The following is a 20,963-nucleotide window of genomic DNA, read 5'->3' as shown; positions in this document are numbered from 1 at the left end:
AGGAAGTGGTGAGAGACCCTGTACCAAGATCCTCTGTGAATAAGCTCAGGGAAGGCGCCCTTTCCCGGGACCAGCGAGAGAAGGATCCTAGGCGCGTGGCTGGAGGTCGAGCCAGGCTTGAGTTCAGCCCCCACTCACTCCCCTTGGCCAGGCACCGTTGTACAGAGCATAGCTCCCCAACTATACCCTGCAGGCCTGCATCAGGAAGAGAGGGCTCCGAGCCTCAGGATCCGTGGCATTGTCAAGTGCCAGAGGCCAAGAATAGTGCAGAGGAGCTAAAAGGAAAAATAACTAGTAACTTAAAAAATGGGGCTGCTTCTATTGCTAAAAGCCACATTTTGACTTAAAAGGGAGGCGTGTGTGTGTGTAGGAAGGAGAGGAGATATGACCCCCCGAGCATCCAAGCCAGCGTGCAGGACAGTGGCATGGGGAGGCGTCCACACCGAGTCCAGGTCCAGCCCTGCTGCCGACCCTCTGTGCCGTCTCCGGCTGCCCACCTGACTGAGGGACGCTTCAGCTTCCTCCTCTGTAACATGGAGACAGTCACAGTGCCCACCCCAGAGGGTTATTGTGGGGCACAGAAGTTCATATGTGTGAGGTCCCAGAGCCGTGCCTGGCGCAAGGTCACTCCATCCTCATGGTGATGATAATACCATCAGGAAGTTGTTCTGTGTTCACTGGCTGGCCCTTAGCTCACCGTTTTGGCCTTTCCCCATCGCACATTCTTCTTTCTCTTCCTTTTCTGATGTGCCCCTTGCCCCAGCCGTCAGTGCCCTGCCCATTCTTCACAGTTAAGGCCAAAGGTTCCCCTTTCACGCAGACCTTCCAAGGACCCCCATGCGTGGAGCCCACCCCCCCCCTGCACCGTTCACTGTCTGTCTGCCCCAGCACTGATCAGCAGGGCATATGTGGGGGGGGGCAAGGGGGTCCTTTGCTGTGCTGATTCATCAAGGGCTTCTGTGTAGATGGCTCTCAGGCAGTGCTGTGCCTTTAGAGAGATGTGTGAGGCACTTGCACTCAGGAGCTTCCTGGGAGGTTGGCAGAGTAAGAAATAGTAGCGCTTCTAGAGAGTGCTGGAGCAGCTCCAGCACCGCGCCTGGACACCCCCACGGTGCCTGCTCTTGCCCAGGATTTCTGTTGCCTAGTGAATTCCAGAAGCCAGGGCCCAGGCCTTCCTCACCACTCCCCCGCCCGCACCCCCTGCGCCCAGGCAGACGCCTTGTAGCGGACAGGCACTCGGCACCGGTTACCGTGAGGCCTCAGGAAGGGCCCCTCTGCCAGTGCCGGCCCGGGGCAGGGGCAGGCCCCGAGTACGTGCGTCTTCCCGGGGGCGTTCACCCACTCATTCCTGCCCGGCCTCCGCAGGAATTGCGCCAGTACCTGTCCAACCTCGCCGACCAGTGCGCCAGCGAGAACAACGCTGTGGACATGCCTCTGGTCATCATCCTGGACAACCTGCATCACGTCAGCTCCCTGGGCGAGATCTTCAACGGGCTGCTCAACTGCAAGGACCACAAATGGTAAAGGCAGCTCTGGACCTCGTGGCCCCCGGGAGAGACGTGTGCTACAGGGGGTAGGAGCGCTGCACGCACGTGGCAGGGAGGGGCTGGGGCCACGGGGGGGAGGGGCAGCAGCCCACAGCCATCTACCTAGGCCCTTAGATGCCCCAGGACGCTGCGACACCCTCTCCAACTCTCTTACCCTTCATTTCCCCCGCAGCCCTTATATAATTGGCACAATGAACCAGGCTACCTCTTCTACTCCCAACTTGCAGCTTCATCATAACTTCAGGTAAGGAGTCACTTTTTGAGTAGCTGCTGTATGCCGGGAACTGTGAGCATTTTTCCCAGCTTCACTCATTTGATTCTCACAAAAGCCTCAAGTCGTTAAATTTATCATTCACGGTTTACAAATGGGGAGAGTTAAGTGGTTTGTGTGAGGTCACACAGCCAGTCGATGGCAGGGCTGACTTGCACCCAGATCTCTTTGATGCTAAGTCCTGGGACAGCAGTGCCCCGGGGGCAGCTCTGGGCAGGGACTGTCGTCATGCAACGCTGCACGTCACCAGTGGCACGTCTGTCTGTCCCAAGGGGACGTGAGCAGTGAAAGCTCATGCTTATGAAAGTGTCCATGGAGCAGAGTCTGTGGCCTTCGAGCTCCAGCTGCTGTGAGCCCTGGGCCCCAGCCCCGTACCGAGCTACCCCACTGCTGGGCTGTGAGACTTCTGCCACGCTAGGTTGTGTGGCCTCCATGTACTGCTGCCCTGCCTGGGGCCTTAGGTAAGGATGAACAGCCGTCTCCTGGGGTGAGACCCCCGCCCCGGCTCGTTTTCATGGCCATTCTGCCGGCATCCCTGTTGAAAGTAGAATCGCAGTCATCAGAGAAATACCAGCCCCGCCAGGTCACTGAGATCATGGGTCACCTCTGCATCCAGGCTGTCCCAGTCTTATCCACGCTTTCTCTTGAATGTCCCTCAAGACCTTTCTGCTCCTGCTTCCCCCGTCACCGCCATGTCATCTCCCAGCACACTGGGAGTTGCAGTCATTTTCTAACCAGTATGCCTGCCTGCCCCCCTGCAGGCCATCCTCTGTGCCAGTGGCAACCGGAGTGAACATTCTAGAATTCAAATCTGACTGTAAATCCTCATGCAAGAAGTCCTTCAGTGGCTCCCCATTGCCTCCAGAATGAAATCCAGGCCCCTGAGGTTGGCAGGTCAAGTCTAAACTCTGGTTACACTGAACCTCTGGCAGTTTCCCTGAACACCCCACACTGCGGCTCATGCCTTTGCAGATGCTCTGCACCCACCGCCGCCCCGACCCCTGCTCCTGCCTTGCCTCGTGTGGCTGCTCCATTCATCTCCTTTGGCCTCAGCTCAGATGTCCCCTCCTCTGAGGAGCCTTCCTTGATTCCCCAGGTTTCATCATCTCTCGTTCCTCTTATCTGCCTCCTCCGCTAGACTGTGAGCTCCTGGGGAACAGGGACTGTGTCTGAGTCATTGTTACAGCCCCACAGCCCAGCATGGAACCCGTCACAAGCACAAGGGGCAGTTAGCTCAGTGGTCAGAGCTCAGCCTCTGGAGTTGGACTGTCTTGGTTCTAATCTTAGCTCTTCTCTTGACTAGCTGTTTGATCTTGAACGAGTTACATAACCTGTCTGTGCCTCAGAATTTCAACCTGTACAATGGGTGGCCATCATATCCATGGGTTGCTGTGAGGAGTTGTGAATTGATACATGTGCAGTGTTCAGTTGAGTATTAACATAGGCACCTTCCATCTCTAGTGAGCTTTGGTTCGTGAGGTTGGCCGTAGTCCTTGTCATGGAAAAGTGTTCCTGACTTCTTCCAGGTGGGTGCTGTGTGCCAACCACACGGAGCCCGTGAAGGGTTTCCTGGGCCGGTTCCTTAGGCGGAAGCTCATGGAGACGGAGATCGGTGGGCGGGTACGGAACGTGGAGCTGGTGAAAGTCATCGACTGGATTCCCAAGGTCTGGCATCACCTCAACCGCTTCCTGGAGGCTCACAGCTCCTCGGACGTCACCATAGGTGGGGAGGGGAGGCCGGGTGGGTGCCGGCAGGCGGGCTGGCAGGGGAGGGAACTGCTGCTCCCGGGGCCCTGGCCTCCTCGGGTGGCTGTCCCTGGGCCCTGGTAGCTGGATGCTGCACTGGCCACATGGTTAGAGGAGGGGACAGAAGGACAGGCACAGCCTAGACAGACCCCAGGCCGCCCTGCGCCCACATCCCGGGGCCGTCTCTGCCCTTCTCTCCTGCCCAGAGCTCGGGGGTGATGAGCAGCAGAGAGAAGTGTCCAGCCCCAGGCTGGTGCAGAAACTATGGGCACAGTGAGGGGCCCCCACCCCGAGACTCCCCCAGGTGGAGACCACCCTGTGGGATTGGCATTGCTTTATAAATAAAGTGATGTTATCGACATTCCTAAAGCTTAAGCTTCAGAGAAAAAAAAAAGATCACTGGTCATCCCACCATCCTGATGGAATCATTGTAATTTGAGCTGATTTTTTCTGTCCTCGTCTATACATGTTTTATGTAGTTGCAGTCATAGTGTACATACAGTATGTTCTTTATTTTCACTTCACGTTGTCTCATGAGCATTCTGTACTGCAAAATAATCAAATGTGGGTGCACCGTCACTTCCTTAACTGTTTCTGTGCTCTCGGACACCTACTGTGCTTCCATTTGCAAAGGTTAGGACTAATATCTCAATGAACATCTTTCTGCATAAAGCCTCGCCTCCCTTTGGGGTGATTCCTGAGAGGACCGTGGTCCCAGGGTGGCATTAAGGAGCGCAAGCATCCTGCTCTGTGCCCGCCACGTGACAGTTGGTATTTCTGCTCTCGCTCAGAAAATGCAGGGTCCCTCCTTTGAGGGATGCCCGGGCTGGCTTCTCCTGCCCACCACCCCGTTTCAGTCTGACTGATGTTCCCTGTGGTCCCCAGGTCCCCGGCTCTTCCTGTCGTGCCCCATCGACGTGGATGGTTCCAGGGTGTGGTTCACCGACCTGTGGAACTACTCAATCATCCCCTATCTCCTGGAAGCCGTCAGAGAAGGACTCCAGGTAAGAAGCACACTGCCCACTGACCTCCTCAAAGTTCAAGGGACTGTTCTAGTGACGAGAAGGGTTGTCTTTATCTCCCTCTTCAGAAATCTGACTGACGTGAGGTGACAACCCCTCACCTGTGAAGCCATCCGTCCAGCGCAGTGTAAGAGACACTGGGCTGCAGATCCTGGCTCTGCCACTGTTAGCTATGTGACCCTGAGCAAGTCATCCAGCCTCTCTCTGCCATGGTGCCCTCGTTGATGGAGGAGAGAACGGTAGTACCGTGCCACAAAGTTATTGCCAGGGTTCAGTGACGTCATGGCCGTCAAGTGCTCAGCACAGTGAGTGCACAAGACCTGGAATATGTCACTTCACAGTTTGCAAAGCATCTGCTGTTTGCTTCAAGCTCTGCATTTGTCCTGGGGTTAGGCAGAGATTTTTTGGTTTTATCCCCATTTTTTAAGAGAAAGTTATGGCTCAGAGTGAATAAGTGACTTGTCCAAGGTGAGGAAGTGAAATTGAAGAATCTGGGGTTTGCATCCAGGCCTCAGGTTCTTGGCCCTAAGCCCCATGGCACTCGCTGCCTGACGCCAGGACCCCTCACAGGTGACCCTGGGCCCACGTGGCCGCCCATCCCTCCTGCCCTGCTGTAGCTGGAAAGCCCAAATCCTTTCTTCACTTCTCACTCAACCCAGGGGCTAATGCTAGGAGCTTAGCAGTAGGTTGGAGATTGTAACAGTTTTATTGTTGAGTCTGGAGGTGGCCTGAGAAGGTTGTCGGCCTTCAGGACCACTCTGAGTCATTAGCAGGCAACACGCACGGCTGAACAGTCCAGGAACCAGCTTAACAGCCGGGTTTCTGAGGGCTGTGTTTCCTCAGTACCGGACAGTGGGAGACACATGATGCTGGTGGAGGACCCGGGGCGGGGGGCTGTGCACACCCACATGCACATGTGTGACGGCACACCTTAATGGCTTCCGTCAGGGTTTGTCATTTGTGTACGTTCAGCTGAGCCTGGCGAATGTTCATCTGCTTGGTATCTGTAACATGCGGCAGCACTGAGGGTCTTCGGAGACGTTCAGGACAACCAGGGCTTGAGAAGGAAGGTGGTGCGCCTCTGGTCACTGGTATTTCATTGAACGGGAGCATGTAGGCTGCGTATTCAAGCCACCGTGTTCAAATATAAGTGATTGTGAAGACAGAGAGTAGCGAGAAATTCAGCCACCCCTTGACCGGCCTTAGTTTCCAGTGCCTGAAGATCATTAATTGATGGCAGCATTGTTTTTAATTATAATTGACATACAGTATATTCGTTTCAGGCATACAACATAGTGATTTGATATTTTTGTACATTACGAAATGACACTGTGGTCAGTCTAGTTACCGTCTGTCACCGTACAGAGTTATTACTATATTATTGAGTATATTCCCGATGCTGTACGTTACATCCCCATGACTTATTTATTTCACAGCCGGAAGTTTGTACCTCTTAAATGCCCTTCAGCTATTTTTCCCATTGATGGCAGCATTTCTGTTTTGTCGAATGTGGCTTTTGAAAGAAAATACGAACGATTTCAGATCTGTCAGTGGACTCTCTTTAGGTAGAAAAATTCACGGGTAAAGTAGCCATAATTTCGTCTTTACTCAAATGGATTTGTTAGGACCGCAAACCCAAACAGCCACCCAGTCACTCCTGTTTGCTTGGGATGCCCCGCCTACTGGATTCTTGGAGTCTGTTACGTTCCAGAAGCCTCTCTCTCTTCCCATCAGGGGCTTCTGGGGACTGCAGTAGAAACCCGCGCTGCTCGATAGAAGCCACAGGAATTGCAGGGGAGGAAGGGGCACTGTTGCCTTCTATTTCTGCCTCGCCTCTCACTTCTCCCCTTTGCTTCTTTGCCAAATATGTCTCCTGGTGCAGGACAGGAGTGACCTAGAGTGTGCTTGGAAAAAGTCGTGGGTGCTGTTGCATAAAGCACGTGGGTGCCCAAGGAGGCACCAACCAGGAGGGGTAGGCTTTGCTCTAGCCTCCAGCTACACATCAGAGGCCCCTCGTTGGTCCTCGGTAAGGATGGACAGCGCTAAGGCCCTGCTCCTTGGACCTCAGCTTGAAAGAAGACCTTGTGGGCATGGCTATGAAAGTCGGGTCTGACCTTCCCTGCGCATCCTGGAGAGGTTGCTGATGGATTTGATCTTCAGGGGTCTCTTTCCCACCAAGAGCAAGGAGGCTGTAGGTGAAAGGATTTGGGGGTGGCTGTGGAACAGCCCGTTCAGGACAAGGAACAGAAGCATGTCACCGTCTCAGGAGACTCAGCAGTTCACTGTGAGGCAAGAAAAGTCATCACTTCCCTGTGCTGTTGAGGTCTTTTGAAGGACAGTCTTTCAAGAACATGGAAACAACCAGGGGAGGCAGCCAGAGTTAGCATTGTACCAAGTTGCTCAAAAGTGAGCCCTCCTGCCCCAAACCTGTGGCTTCATCCCATTCTGCAGCCTGGGAGACCCCATGGACTCTGCAGGTTCATGAGGAACCCTGGAGTGTTCTTCATGTCTCTAGTTTTGAAGGAAACTTTGATGACATTTACTGAGAGGCTGCTACCTACCAGGCACTGTGCCAGGGGCCTGACAGGCATGATTCCGTTTAGTTCTCAGCGCCCAATATGCACCTTAGAGACGAGGAAACCAAGGCTCACAGTTTTTGACCCTTCCCCAGTACACTAGGCGGGGTGTGGACTGAGCCAGCGTCGTAGCCCATAGCTGACTCCTCGGTTACTTCCGTGATTTTTCAGGCTGTCCTGAGACCCCTGTTACTCCACCCAGAGCCCTCAGATGGCTCAGGGAACCAAGTATTGTGTTACGTAGCGTGACGTTCTGCATAAGATTTCATTTGACAAAAAGACTCTTCTATTCAAAAAGAAAAGTTTAAAATTCCTCACTCTCCTTCGTGTTACCTTGAGTCCCGTGCTCACTGTGTGCTGGGCGCTGTGCAGGCCACTTACTCCGCCCTGACTCTGCGAGGAGTGGTGTGGCCATGAGGTGAGCGCACTGTGGTTCAAAGCAGGTAAGCCCTTGGCCAAGGTCATAAGCTAAGAAGAGGTGGAGTCCCCAGATTGGGCTCTGGCGGGGCTGCCGGTGGTGGTTGGCAGCACAGAGACCCTGCTACCGACAGGTCTCACCAGGGGCTTCCAGTCAGCACCTCCAACAGGCACAGCCTTGCCTGGAGGAGATGTGGCATCGCCCCCTAGTGGATACCAGGTATCATTGCAAGTTTTGGCTCCTGAGTCTTTTCACAGTAGTGTGTGTGTGCGTGTGCGTGTGTGTGTGTGTGTTCGCGCGCGCAACTGCTTGTAGGCTCTTCCAGAATGTGTACCTTGATGCCTTCGTGTGTGAGAAACGTGCATCCCACAGAGTGAGAAGGTGCCCAGTGGCCAAGTTTTCAGTTTCCAGTGTCTTGGCTCCCTCTTCCTGCCTTGGGGAAAGTGAATGTCCTGTTTGTCCGTCTGTCTGTACAACTGTCTGCTGTTTCCCAGAGCTGCCTTAGGGCTCTGCAGGGGGACCAAGGAGCGTTACGACACATCCTTTGCTTGCCACGGTACTTACCCAGCCATTCATCACCTGGACTTAGACATGTCCAGTGGCAAGTGGGGAGCCTTGTAAAAATATTCTCTGTTCTTGCAGACGACATTGGATATGCCCAGGTGTGCATTTGTCTTATGACTTAGCCCTCAGCCCTGTTCCCCTTTGGAATTTTCATTGTAAACACTTGCCAAAGTGTCTAAAGCCTGCAGAGTCACTCAAAAGATCCCTGTCCCCCTGGTGGAAAGGGGAGAGTGGGGAGCCATTGATCACATGACCCAACCTGCTCTGAGACTCTGGGCAAACCTCCCACTGCTAAGCCTCGGGTTTCCCATCTGTAATCTGAAAAGTGTGGACTAGAAGAGTTTTTTTCAGGCTGGCTCTGTGGACCCCCAAAGTTCCTCAGACCACTCATAGTAGGGTCAGGGGAACAGAGCAAAAATTTAAAAGCCACGGGGCCAGACCCTCTAGGAACTTGATGAGCTCAGAATTCTAGGCTCTGTTGTTCTGCAGCCCTGAGCATCTTCTCTTCCAGGCTGGAGGATGGAGACAGAAGCAGTAGCTACCAGAAACGACATTTGGTTCAGCCTCACACATGTGAAATCTGGCTTGGGAAAGTCAGCTGAGTGCTGTAGGGAAAGCCCTTGGAGGGAGACGCTTCTACAAGTTGCAGGAATGTTTCTCATGCGCAACAGGCTTTTTCAGGTCTAAATATCCCCAGGCGCTTTGTGCTCCCTTCCTCCCTGGCTCGTACCCACGCGCACACGAACCTTCACATGATCCCTTCCTGCTCGGACCGTGAGTCGCCTTTCCAATGCCAGACTGAGCTCTCAGGCCTGGAAGTCACCGCTGCCCCAGGTTAAGGAAGGTTTCGCAGTAGACGGGACTGGAGCACTAGACAGGAAGGGCGCTGGTGTCTGAAAGCGCTGAGCTCGTAGAAGGCTGTGTATCTCGAGTGGAGGGAGAGGCCATGGATGGAGGGGGGTGGCGGCCCTGTCTGCAGTGTGGGCAGGGCAGGCACTTCCCTGAGACCATCGGACGGGGCTTAGGCAATCGTGAGACAGTGAAGGGACAGCAGGCCCAGCCCCGGTGACGTGTCCTCGTCGGGTGGACAGCCTGGCCTGCATCTCCCTGCTCCGGTTTTGGCCGAGTCATGTGGCTCTTGCCGATACCGAGTGGCTCCGAGTGGAGTCTGTCAGGAGGGGTGGAGAAGGGAAAGGCCCAGACAAGGATGCCAGGGTCCTGGGTTCGAATCCAGCGCTGCTCCGAAACCTTTCACAACTGGCTCTTCTCTTTAAGCTGTAAGTTCTCCATCCAGTAGATGAGACGGCTGGGACCCCAGTTCCTTCCAGCTGAGGCAGCCTGTGACCTGGGAAAGACGTGATTTTATCAGTCAGAGCTCAGCTCTCCTGTACTGTCAGCCTTCTCTCCCCACATCCCCCTCCCTCCCCTCTCAACTGTAAGAGTTCTGGGAGGACAGAGGGCACAGGCAGACGGACAGACAGGCTGCGGTCCAGATGTAATTCCACTCTAGAGTCCCCCCCCTGCAGCCGTTGTGGTTCAGGGGGCTTTGGTCTTCGTACCCCTGTGGTGCCCTACAGAGGGGGTGCCCTTCCAGAGCCACAGGTGGCACTCTCCTGGGTGGGCACATCTTGGCCTGGCTGTGAGCCAGTCCTGCCACATCTGCTCAGACTTAAGTGGTCCACGGACCTGGGCAGACTTGGATTCCAGTTCTGCCTTCCCTCGTCCCTGGGCCTGGCTCCTTGTCTGGGAAACTTGGGTAGTGATGCTTCCTCTTGGAAGCACATGGTGGTTAAACAAGGTATTTGTCAAGTGCTTCTCGTAATCCCTGGCACGCAGGGAGCTGTAAGGTGTGGCGGCAGGGGTGGTGTTAAAGGGGAAAGCTACAGAGAAGGCGCCCAGCCACGTGAGATGCAGAGCCTCGCCTTGGGAAGCGGTGCAGCCTAGGTTTTTGTTCTTTGAAGAGTGTATGTATTTCTTGAAATTGCCAGAAGAAGTCACTAAAACCATTGTATTATTCGGTATTTCAGGCTTAAGGAAAGGAGCTTGGAGGCATGGTACTGGTCTTACAAAATTATGTGATAATTCCGCTTTAAGAGCAAATTAGTTGTTCTGGGCAATTTTGAGAAACACATGAGGGAGAAGCAGCAGTTACAATTCCAGTACCCACATGGAACCCCTTTAACAATTTGCTGTTCTGAAAGCGCCTCTACAGCGGGGGCTCTTTGAGAGTCAGCCTCACTTTAAGAAATGGGGTTTTATCGAGCCAGAGCCATTGGTGACCTCTGCCTGGGCTGCTGATACCCAGCATCCCATCTGTGTGCCGTGGAGGGGGGGAGGTACTCAGTGGGATGACAGCACCTCTTTCCAGCTCCACGTTCAGTGACATCGTGTTGGTAGTTGATTGGCCACGGTGAGAGTATTCATATCATGGAAACTGGCAAACACTTCAAATCAGAGAGTTGTTTTTCAAGTTGGATCAGCGAGGCTTAGCATTGAGGGCAACGCAGTGAGTCAGTGGCAGAGCTGAGGTGTGAGCCCAGGTCAGGCTGACTTCAAAGCCAGAGCTTTTACTCCCTAGGTCATGCTGCCTTTGGTCTTAGCACATCAAGGTGTCCGTGCCTTGGATGATTTCCTTAGGATTTCCTCTGGAAGTGGAATTACTCCATCAAGGGAAGCATAATGCTGGGCTTGGAGAGTTTTTCAGAAAGTTGCAAAACCAGGCCTGCAGAAGAGGTCTCGGACCACTTCCTAACTGTTCCTTCTTTCTCTGTTTCCAGCTGTATGGAAGGCGGGCCCCCTGGGAGGACCCCGCCAAGTGGGTGATGGACACCTATCCTTGGGCAGCCAGCCCTCAGCAGCACGAGTGGCCTCCCCTCCTGCAGCTCCGGCCCGAGGATGTCGGCTTCGACGGCTACTCCATGCCTCGGGAGGGGTCAACCAGCAAGCAGATGCCCCCCAGCGACGCTGACGGAGACCCGCTGGTGAGTTCTCGGCTCCCAGAGCAGCTCGGCATTCACTGAGCACTTACTGTGTATTGGGCCTCATGCTAGCTAGGCGAACCGGAAATTGGGAAGTGACTGAGCCCCAGCCTTGCTTTGGAAGGCTAGACCTATCCCAAGATTTGGGATAATTTTGCCAATATTTTCGCCAATATTTTCTTCCTTGTTTTTAGTTTTTCACTTGTGTCTTTAACCCCTCTGAAATTTTTCAGATAAAAGATCAAGAATTTGATTTTTCTCCCTAAATGTCCCTACACCACTCTTCGCCCTCTGGTTTGAGTGCCAGCTTTATCATGTCTTGCCCAGTAGCCCAAGCCACGTGGTCAGGAGTTCAGGCAGAGAGAGGTTTGAGGGTGGGAGGGACTCATGGAGGAGAGGGCAAGGGGGCCTGAATGCGGGTCCCCTGGCCAGTGACGTGAGTTAAGCCTTTAATGCTGCCTGAGCACCTTTACTCCACTGTTGCTAAAGCAATAAAGGCCCTTTAAGAAGAACCTGGGTCAGAGATCATACCACTGCACTTCTAGAACTCTCTGCCAATGTAAGACCCATACGTAGGCATACTGCGAAATTAGACCTAATAAATCAAAAGCCCTATTAAAAGAAGGTTGAAGCACATATACCGGAACCTCCCATGGTTAAATGACCATTATCATGCTATAAATTCAACCCTGAGCTCTCTTGGCAACTAAGGCGAAAGGAAAAACACTGCAAAGAATATTGCTTGCATTACCTAATGAAAGAACATATTCATAAGAGATGCGGCAGGATTAAAAGACAGTTGACTTGCTGTTCTATCCCTAGTGACTAACTGCTTTGCTAGATAAAAAATAATAATAATAGGTGCTTTGGGGTTGTCTGCCACTCCTGACTGGTGGGATGCAACTGTGGTCCTATTGAGACATTTTAAACGGGGATTTGATGTTAAATGGATTTATGGCTTGTATTACTAAGCACAACCTAATTTGCAGTGTTTACCACAGTGGTTTTCCAGAGGAAAGAATCAACCTGTAGAAGGCTATCTCTAACGTTAACCGTTCCTAAAAGCCACAGTCATGGAACTGTTTTTGTGGGTTCAAGCGCATGAACTCTAACTTACGTAAAAGTAGAATTTAGGACATCTAGAGGAAGGAACGGCCAGCTCAGCCCTGGACAGTCTTTTCTTAACCAGGGATATTCGTGTCGCTGCCTAAACACAGAAGGCATTTAGATAAGACCCGGGGTTCTCTGAATCGTTACACAGAACTGTCTTTCCAACCTCAGGCTCCCAGAAGTCAGCTATGCCAGCCCAGCTCCCTCTGCTTACCAAGTTACGTACTTGGTGTTTCCCCCAAGTCCTGTTCTCTCCGCCCAGGACCACAGGTGTCTGCTACGATAGCCCTCTTGTTAACTGATCTCTCACCCTCCTGAGACTGAGGCCTCCAGGAGGGCAGGACTGTCTTGTTTTTATTCCAGACCATGTATTATGGGTACACAGGGAATGTTTGATGAGTGAATGAATAATCCTGGCTGCGAAGGATTTTTCTTTGGACTTCCGCTCTACCCCTTCCCAGTTGCAGGCATGCAGATGGACACCAGATGGTGGTGCATCTGTGGTTGGCCCACCCAGGCCCACTCTGCTAGGCATCCTGAGGGGCGGCCAGCCAGGGGGCAGCTGGACTTCACACCCAGCTGCACCAAGTCTGAAGATAGCTCAGAGAGACCCTCTCTTCCTAATTTTGCTAGATAAAATATAAAATACATACACACACCGTTTATAGTTGTAAATAAAATTAAAGTATTGATAGTTTTCAGTTCCCCATCTCCCCCTTGAACACAAATGACCAATAGACTGTAGACCAGGGAAGATGCAAGAACACTGTCTTTAAACTCTTAAGAGAAATGACGGTGATGATGATAGCAGACTTACCTCATTTATTGAACAGTTACTATGTGCCAGGCCCTCTCCTAAGGGTTGAATACACACCATGTCGTTTAATTCCCTACTTCAGCCCTATGGGATGGGTACTGCCGTTTTCTCTATTCTGTGGATGAGGAACTGGTGGCTCAGATACATTAAATAATTGCCCAAAGGTTTCTGAATTGGAATCCAGGCCTCCCGGTGCTCTGAGGCTCTGCTTTACTGATGCTATCCTCCGCCTCCCCATGGAGACCTTGACAGGAGCTGGAGCCCAGGTGACTCCAGGCTGCGCTCTGGCCAGAGCCAGGACTACAGGTGGGCTCGATGCTCATCGAAGGGGGAGCCCTGTGCCTCGAGGTCAGCGGTGCTGGGGCGCTTGGCTGGCATCTCACCCAGGCTGAGGGCTATATTTGAGTAAGGTGCCCCTCCCAAGTAAAAAATATATACACATTATCTTTTAGAGGATTTTGTATTTTCAGTGATCTGCATGTATGAATCCACACCGTAACGTTAGAGGGCAGGTATAATTATTCACATGCGACCAGTGAAGAAACTGAGCTGTAGCGGTTAAGTCACTGGCCCGAGGTCATGCAGCTAGTAAGGGGTGGAGCCGAGACTTGAACCCTGGAAGCCTGGCCGAGGGCCCGTGCCCTCGTCCACCGCGGGCCACAGTCCCCAGGGTGAGTCTAGAGGACGTGGCGTGAGCTTTGGAGAGGCCAGGCGCGGCCAGCCGACCGGACCGGAAGCCATGTCGCGGTCTCCGCTCTTTCCCCAGATGAACATGCTGATGAGGCTGCAGGAAGCTGCCAACTACTCCAGCCCCCAGAGCTATGACAGCGACTCCAACAGCAACAGCCACCGCGACGACATCCTGGACTCGTCCCTGGAGTCCCCTCTGTGACGGCCGGACCGCGGGGCCTGCCCTCCTGAGCCAGCCCCCGGCCTCGGCGCGAGTGCCGCGCGAAGACCCGGACCCTCCTCGTCCTCCAGCCTCGACCTGGGTGCAGGCACCCCGGGCCAGCCGCCTCGGGCCCGCTTCCTTCACGGGGAGAACCGCACCATCTTCTGTGTCAATTATTGTCCTGCCTTGTTGCTGTGACCTTCCTAAGACACCGAAGGATACTTCTCGGGAAAGGACCATCACCGTTGAAATGAAAAGGGTTTTAAACAAAAAAGCCAACCCACTTGAAGCTCTGAAACCAAACAGCATCCTGCCCTCAGCGGCCCAGAGACAGAAGAGATTAGAGCAGAGCTGAAAGCGGAGACAGCAGGGCTTCCTCCGCGCACAGACCCTGCAGCTCCAACCCCGCCGCCGCCCTTCCACCACACCGGCCACACAGAGATCCAATGCCAGCCGGGGCCCTTGCTTTGGTCACACTCAACAAACTGCAGAGCCGCATCGCAGGAAAAACTTAGGAAAAACAAATCGTGCTTTCTCTTTGGTTTGTTTTTTAAATGGTGCTCTCCTTACCTGAGAGGTATTTTGCCTGTTCCAGTTCCTCCCCCGCCTTTCAGACCCATCAGCCTCTGGTTCTTCCATAAGTGAGAGCGAGGCCGAGCGGATGTGGCTATAAACGCAGAGCTGCATGTGTCTGTCTCCTTCTCGTACAGAAATGAATCAGGTCTTATTCCTGCTAACACTGTGTACAGTGACAATTGGTCTACCTTGGCGAACCGATCACCCCTTTGAAAATGAGGTTGAGTTTCTCCCTTTCTGACTCTTTTGATTTTGAAGACTTTTTTCCCCTCTCCTTCCCCTCATGGTCAGAATCCATCCTTTGGTGAACGTGAGAACCGCAGGAGTTGGCTTTTGGTTTGGTCCTGCTGAGTTTTGGTTTTCAGTTGTCCATCCTCACAGTTCTGCACACTCGCTGCCTCCTGCTGGGGCCGGGGTCGCTGTGCCCTTGACAGTGGACCAGGACCCCGTCCTCAGCACGTGGGTGAGCGGGACCTTGCCTTTCCTCCTCGTCCTCGAGGCTGCAGGACACACGTCGACACCTCCAGCATGCCAGCCCCGACCTCAGGTGGGGTGTGAGGTCACCTCGCAAAACACTTGCACTTTCCCCAGAACCAACGTGACGTCACACAAGTCAACAGGTGGAGGCAGCTGCTCCCTTCCAGAAGCTCTGGCCTCCGGCGGACGAGCCTTGCCTGACCTCTTCGGTGCTGACCTTCCCAAAGCGATGCCTTAACTGGTTTTGTACTCACCGTGTTCATTGATGAGTGTCGTGCCTGCCTGGGGTCTGTTTTTCTGTTTTCCCCATCAGAGCAAACAGGGCTAACAAGTCATCTACTCACTAGAAGAACTCAAGCTAATGTGACTTTTCTCATCCAAAAGACTCATTCGTGTGGATGTGTGACTGTGGGAAAAGAAAAAGGAAAAAAAAAAAAGATCTTTTTGTTTTTAGGTTCTTATCAATCTCCAGCTAACGCCCTGACTTGATGACGATCTGTCTTGTGCAGGAAAAGGCAAAAGTTCCTACCATGTTACATGACATTGTTGAGCCCGTGCTCTGCTCGTACGTGTCTTCAGCATACCGGTATTTTCTCTACGGAGTGTGGTCAATCTTTGAATCGTTTGTTTCTGTTTTATTTTTATCGGACCCCCATGGGGGGAGTCTCTGTTAATGATCAGGGGTTTTACTCCATTTTTTTTACATTTCTATTTCCAAAGGTCCCTCTCTCAACATCTTTTATTTTCTTAACCACAAGAGCTTGACCTGAAACCAGTCACATTACATTGGATGACACCCTTTGCTTCCTCTTTGAAAGGAAAAGGGGAATGTGTCTCTCTAACAGGTGAATGGAAAACCTCTCAGCGTGCTCTTTTCTTTAATCTCAGTAAACTCAGACTCTATTCTGCTAAGCCTTCCTTAGTCATCTGGGTGTGTGAGTGTGTCTTGTTCTGTTTTGTTTTTCATAACATGTTTAAAGCATGTATTTAGCCTGTGACCTCAGGGGTCAGTCACACCCTGAGCCTTCTGGTAAACCTGAAGAACGGTCCTTCTCAATTTATCTCCCAGCAATGACCTTACACGCTCATACTGTGAATTTGGGAGGAGGTGAAATGGACTTCTCCTCATGGGCTGTTTTCCCGGTCACCTTGTGAGTAGACACCTGCCAATATCCTTTGAAACGTTTTTTGGTTTTGGTTTTGTTTTTGTTTTTTTTTTACAGCACCCTCTTTTCTCTTTCTTTTCTCCCCCGTCCCACAGACTTCCCTCCCACCGGGTCCAGGCTCAGCGCCGAGACCTCTGTCCCTGGTGCTGCCTGACAAGTGAACGGTGGTTTCAAGGAGTGTAGCCTTGTTCGAGTCACAACTCGGGGTCTTTCCTACAGTTTCCGGAAGCAGGGTTGTCTGATATGCACATTTCTTACTTTGGTCCTGTTCTGCTTTTGTGTCGCTCACCTTTGACAAAGTGACTGTGCTCATTTAGGGCTCTGTCCGAAATGCTTCCACTTTGCCTTTTTCTACAGTTAGGCTAATTTTGAAAATGTATGAAATTCTATGCAACATTTGTGTTGAGTTACCAATGGAAGCCAAAAGTTTTCTTTCCAAACTGCCGAGAATTTTACAGGCCATAAGTGAGATGGGAATTCCCTTTAGTTTAAGGTGGTGGGTGGGCAGGGGGGGACACGGAACGAGACTTGCCTAGACCTTTGTTGTATCTTGGGGACATATTTTATTGTTGATGCTTAAACTTCAAAATTCTGTGTATTCGAATTTGATAATGGCGAATCTACTTCAAAAGGAGAAAATAATCCAACTTTGTGGATACGAAATGGAAGGTTTGCTGTTTTGATCTAGTTATTTCCAGTGGAGCAGTTTATGAAATATGTTCTATAAGATGTACATTTTTTCATTGTAACATAGAAATTGTAAATAATTGATTAAAGTGCTGCATTTTGATGAATTTTTTCTAGCCATTTTTAAAGAGAAAACTAGGAATTGAGTATTTTGTGTACGGTATGTTTCCGTCCTCCCTCCCCGTCCGCCGTCCCTCCCTATTTAATTTTCATTTGTCATGAGGTTTTTGGATTTGCCAATGATCTGCCGGAGATCATGCCCCACATCATAGAGAATAAAGCTGATGATTGTACCAGTCTTAAATTATTCATGATTCAATAAAATTGATGCTTATTTATTCAGATTAGTGGTTTGGCTTTTCTGTGCTAGAGAACGTCCTCGTCGGAGTTCAGTTTCATGCCGGGAGGAAGTCATTCTTATTTGGATGCAGGAAACACAGCGAGAGCTCCCCAAAATCTGCAAACCCATCTTTGCTGCTGTGTCATCGGCATCCTACCTCTTCCCAGTTCCTTGCCTCAGTTATTGCCCGTGTGGAGCTTCTTAGCAGTGCAGCACTTTGTGCTCCTCCCAAACTTTGAGTCACTGGGGATCTTGTGGAATTGCAGATTCTGATTCAGCAGGTCCAGGCTGGGACCTGCAGTTCTCAATTTCTAAGACGCTCCTGGGTGAGGCCAACACTCTAGGTCCTAGAACACACTTTGAGGCAAGCTCTATCTATCAGTATCCAGCCACCCCTCACCCCCCAGTCGACCCCTTGGCACAGGAAAGTTTTTTTTTTTAATGTATTGAGTACCTACTGATTGCTAGGTGCTTTCCCAAGTGCTCTAATATAATCTACAAAATTACCCAGAGGAGGTAAATATCCTTACTCCCGTTTTACAAGTGAGAGGAAAAACAAAGACAAAAACTCAGGCTCGGAGAAAACAACCTGCCAAGGATCCTGCAAGCTAAGAGTTTCAGCCCCGTATTCCAACCCCAAATCCTGCCTCTCATCTCAGGGGCCCCCTTCCGCATTGCAGCTGATATCCACTGCAGAGCATAGGCAGTGGGAGATGACATCATATCTTAACCTTCACTTTTACCAGAACAACAAAAACTGTAAAGGCTTGGTTTGAAGTGAGGCCTGTGGGGTCACTGTGAAATTGATCCGACCCAGCTGGCTCAACTGCTGGTGATGTGAAATGTCCCACTCAATGTAGCACACAGCAGTGGCCCAGCCAGGAGGCAGGTGAAGAATCCAGACGTTGAGAGTAGGCAGTTTTTAATGCCTGTCAAAAAAAAAATGAAAGGGAGCTGGTACAATGGTGTGGCAACTAGATATCCTGAATTTCCAAGGTTTTCCACATCAAATATTCCACCCCTACGTTTATACAATGAAATATTACTCAGCCATCAAAAGGAGCAAAATAGTGCCATTTGCAGAGACATGGATAGATCTAGAAACTGTCATACAGAGTGAAGTAAGAGAAAAATATCATATAATATTTCTTATGTGTGGAATCTAGAAGAATGGTGCAGATGAACTTATTTGAAAAGCAGAAATGGAGACACAGATGTAGAGAACAAACTTATGGATCCCAAAGGGGGAAGGGGTGTGGGGTGAATTGGGAGGTTGGGATTGACATATATACACTACTATGTATAAAATAGATAACTAACGAGAACCTGCTGTATAGCACAGGGAACTCTACTCAGTGCTCTGTGGTGACCAAATGGGAAGGAAATCTAAGAAAGATGGGATACATGTATACGTACAGCTGATTCACTTTGCTGTACAGCACAAACTAACACAACAATGTAAAGCAATTTTACTCCAATATAAAGATGTTAAAAAAAATAAAGAATATTCTTCTTCCCAATCCATTTTCTTAAGATATTCTCTCCCTTGACCATAAAAAGAATTTATGTAAAAAAATAAAACATAAAAAAGCAAGAACTATAGAAAGCATCATATGTAATGTATTTAATGCTAAAATGTTGAATGTGTTCCGTTTCAGATTAGGAGACAGATAAAGATGCCTCCTTTCATCAGGTAACATCATAGTAGAGAACCCCAGTCAGCACAGAGAAGCAAGAGAAGTAAATCCTGAAGATTGGAAAGGAAGAAATTGGACTGTCTTTACTTACAGATAGCATTATGTACTTAGGTCATCCACAAGAATTCACAGATAAATGATTAGAAATAATAAGTTGAAATTTTTTTCTGGATACAAAGTCAGTACATGGAAATCTATTGAACGTCTATATGCACCTAAATTTTTTTAAATTTAAAAATACCAATTTCAGAGCATCAAAAATATCAAATACCTAAGAATAAATTCAATGTAAGAGAGGCAAGACCTCGGAATTCCCTGGAGGTCCAGTGGTTAGGACTCCGTGCTTCCACTGCAGGGGCCACGGGTTTGATCCCTGGTCAGGGAACTAAGATCCTGTAAGCCACGCGGCACGGCCCAAAAAAAAAAAAAGATGGGCAAGACCTCTACGTAGAAATCTATAAACCATGGGGAGAAGTGAAAGACCCCAAGATAGGGAGGAATAGGTGATGTGTATGGATTAGATGACTCAATGTGAAGATGTCAGTTCCTCCAAAACGGTCTAGAGAGTTGATGCAAGCCCACTCAAAATCCGGACATAATTTTTATGGAATCGACAAGATGGTTTTACAATGTATAGTGAAACGCAAAAGGTGAAGTATAGCCAACTACTGAGCCTGCACTCTAGAGCCTGCGAGCCACAATTACTGAAGCCCGCGCGCCTAGAGCCTGAGCTCCGCAACAAGGGAAGCCACTGCGATGAGTAGCCTACGCACCACAATGAAGAGTAGCCCCCGCTCACTGCAACTAGAGGAAGCCCGCACGCAGCAACGAAGACCCTATGCAGCCAAAAATAATAAATAAAAATTTTTAAAGAGTATTAAAAAAAAGAAATAGGGTCTTTTCAGATGTAATTAATGAAGAAGAAGTTCTGTTGGAGTAGGGTGACTCTGTATGCACTATGCCTAGTGTCCTTATAGGAAGATAACCTAAGGATATGAGGGAAGAGGCCCACGCGAAGGTGGAGGTGGAGATGGGAGCTGTGCAGCTGCAAACACCCCAAGGATGGATGTTCCTTGCTTCCACCAGAAGCTGGGGAGAGGCAAGAGAGGATTCTACCCAGAGTCTCAGAGAGAGCACTGCCCTGCTGACACCTTAGTTTCAGATATCCAACCTCCAGAACTGTGAGAGAATAACTCTCTGCGGTTTTAAACCTGCCAGTTTGTGACACTGAGTTATGGCAGCTCTAGGAAACGCATACAGTTACATACCCAATGTATACATGTATGCACCGAGAAATATGGACACAAGTGTTCACAGCAGTTATCGCGTTCATTATAACAAAACCTGGAAACAGTCCACAGGTCCACGGACAAAATTGTGATGTCCGTTTCCTCCAGCAGTGAAAATATTTGTGGGTGGATGTTGAGTGAGTGCTGAGCGAAAGCAGCCGAACCCAAACTGAGGCCAAACGTGTGATTCCATTTACATAAAGCTCACCTGCCGTTAGGTGTGGGCACGTGTGTAGGTCATAAAACTAGAAGGAAAAGCAAGGACAGGGGCAGTGGTCAGGAAGGATAAGAGGCTCTGGGTTGCTGGTGGTGTCCTATTATGCAACTCGGGTGGTGATTTCATGAGCAGCTGCTTTGTCATAGATCTCTAAGCTGTGTATCTTCGTGCACTTTTGTCTGTGCCTGTTATACTTCAAAATAAGGTTTTTACAAAGTGAATGCTACCCCAGGCTGCCTGCCTGGCCACCACACCCAATGAGTGCTGCAGGGCAGCCGAGAACGCTCCTGCCCGTGAGCAGACTCAGCTTCCCAAGTCCGTAAACCAAGGACACCGTTTGCGTCCACCTCGACACTAACTGATGTGTGAGCTTGGATGAGTTAATGCCAGTTCCCTGTGCCTCAACCCGCTCTGAAGTAAAATGAGGCTAAACCAGCTGTGTCTTGCAGGATTCAGGGAGGCAGTGCGGCCAGAGGGTTCCTGATGCCGTGAAGTACTCACTCCGTCTCCCTCATCCTCCCAGCTCTGGCTCCTCTGGCTGTGCAGTCTCTTCAGTGTGTCAGGGGACAGAGC

General features: G+C 50.7%; 1 protein-coding gene across 12 annotated transcripts in view; it reads left to right on the top strand.

Moving 5' to 3' along the window:
- Positions 1-19,110, top strand: part of NAV2 (neuron navigator 2) — an 840,045-nt gene extending 820,935 nt beyond the window's left edge. For 10 of the 12 annotated variants that reach the window (XM_079930286.1, XM_079930288.1, XM_079930287.1 and 7 more), the window contains 6 exons: positions 1,366-1,520; positions 1,720-1,791; positions 3,345-3,541; positions 4,450-4,568; positions 10,922-11,125; positions 13,816-17,189. In XM_079930286.1, coding sequence (XP_079786412.1) covers positions 1,366-1,520; positions 1,720-1,791; positions 3,345-3,541; positions 4,450-4,568; positions 10,922-11,125; positions 13,816-13,941 — 873 coding nt within the window. In that variant the 3' untranslated portion in view covers positions 13,942-17,189. Of the gene's footprint in view, positions 1-1,365; positions 1,521-1,719; positions 1,792-3,344; positions 3,542-4,449; positions 4,569-10,921; positions 11,126-13,815; positions 17,190-18,845 lie in introns of those variants that run through there. The other 2 variants (XM_079930284.1, XM_079930285.1) reach the window with 2 other exon arrangements.
- Positions 19,111-20,963: the final 1,853 nt, after the last annotated feature.

Source organism: Stenella coeruleoalba (genome assembly GCF_951394435.1).
Source record: "Stenella coeruleoalba genome assembly, chromosome: 8".
Lineage (NCBI taxonomy): Eukaryota > Metazoa > Chordata > Mammalia > Artiodactyla > Delphinidae > Stenella > Stenella coeruleoalba.
Note: the sequence above shows the minus strand (reverse complement) of the source record. Positions and strands in the feature narration are given on the sequence as shown.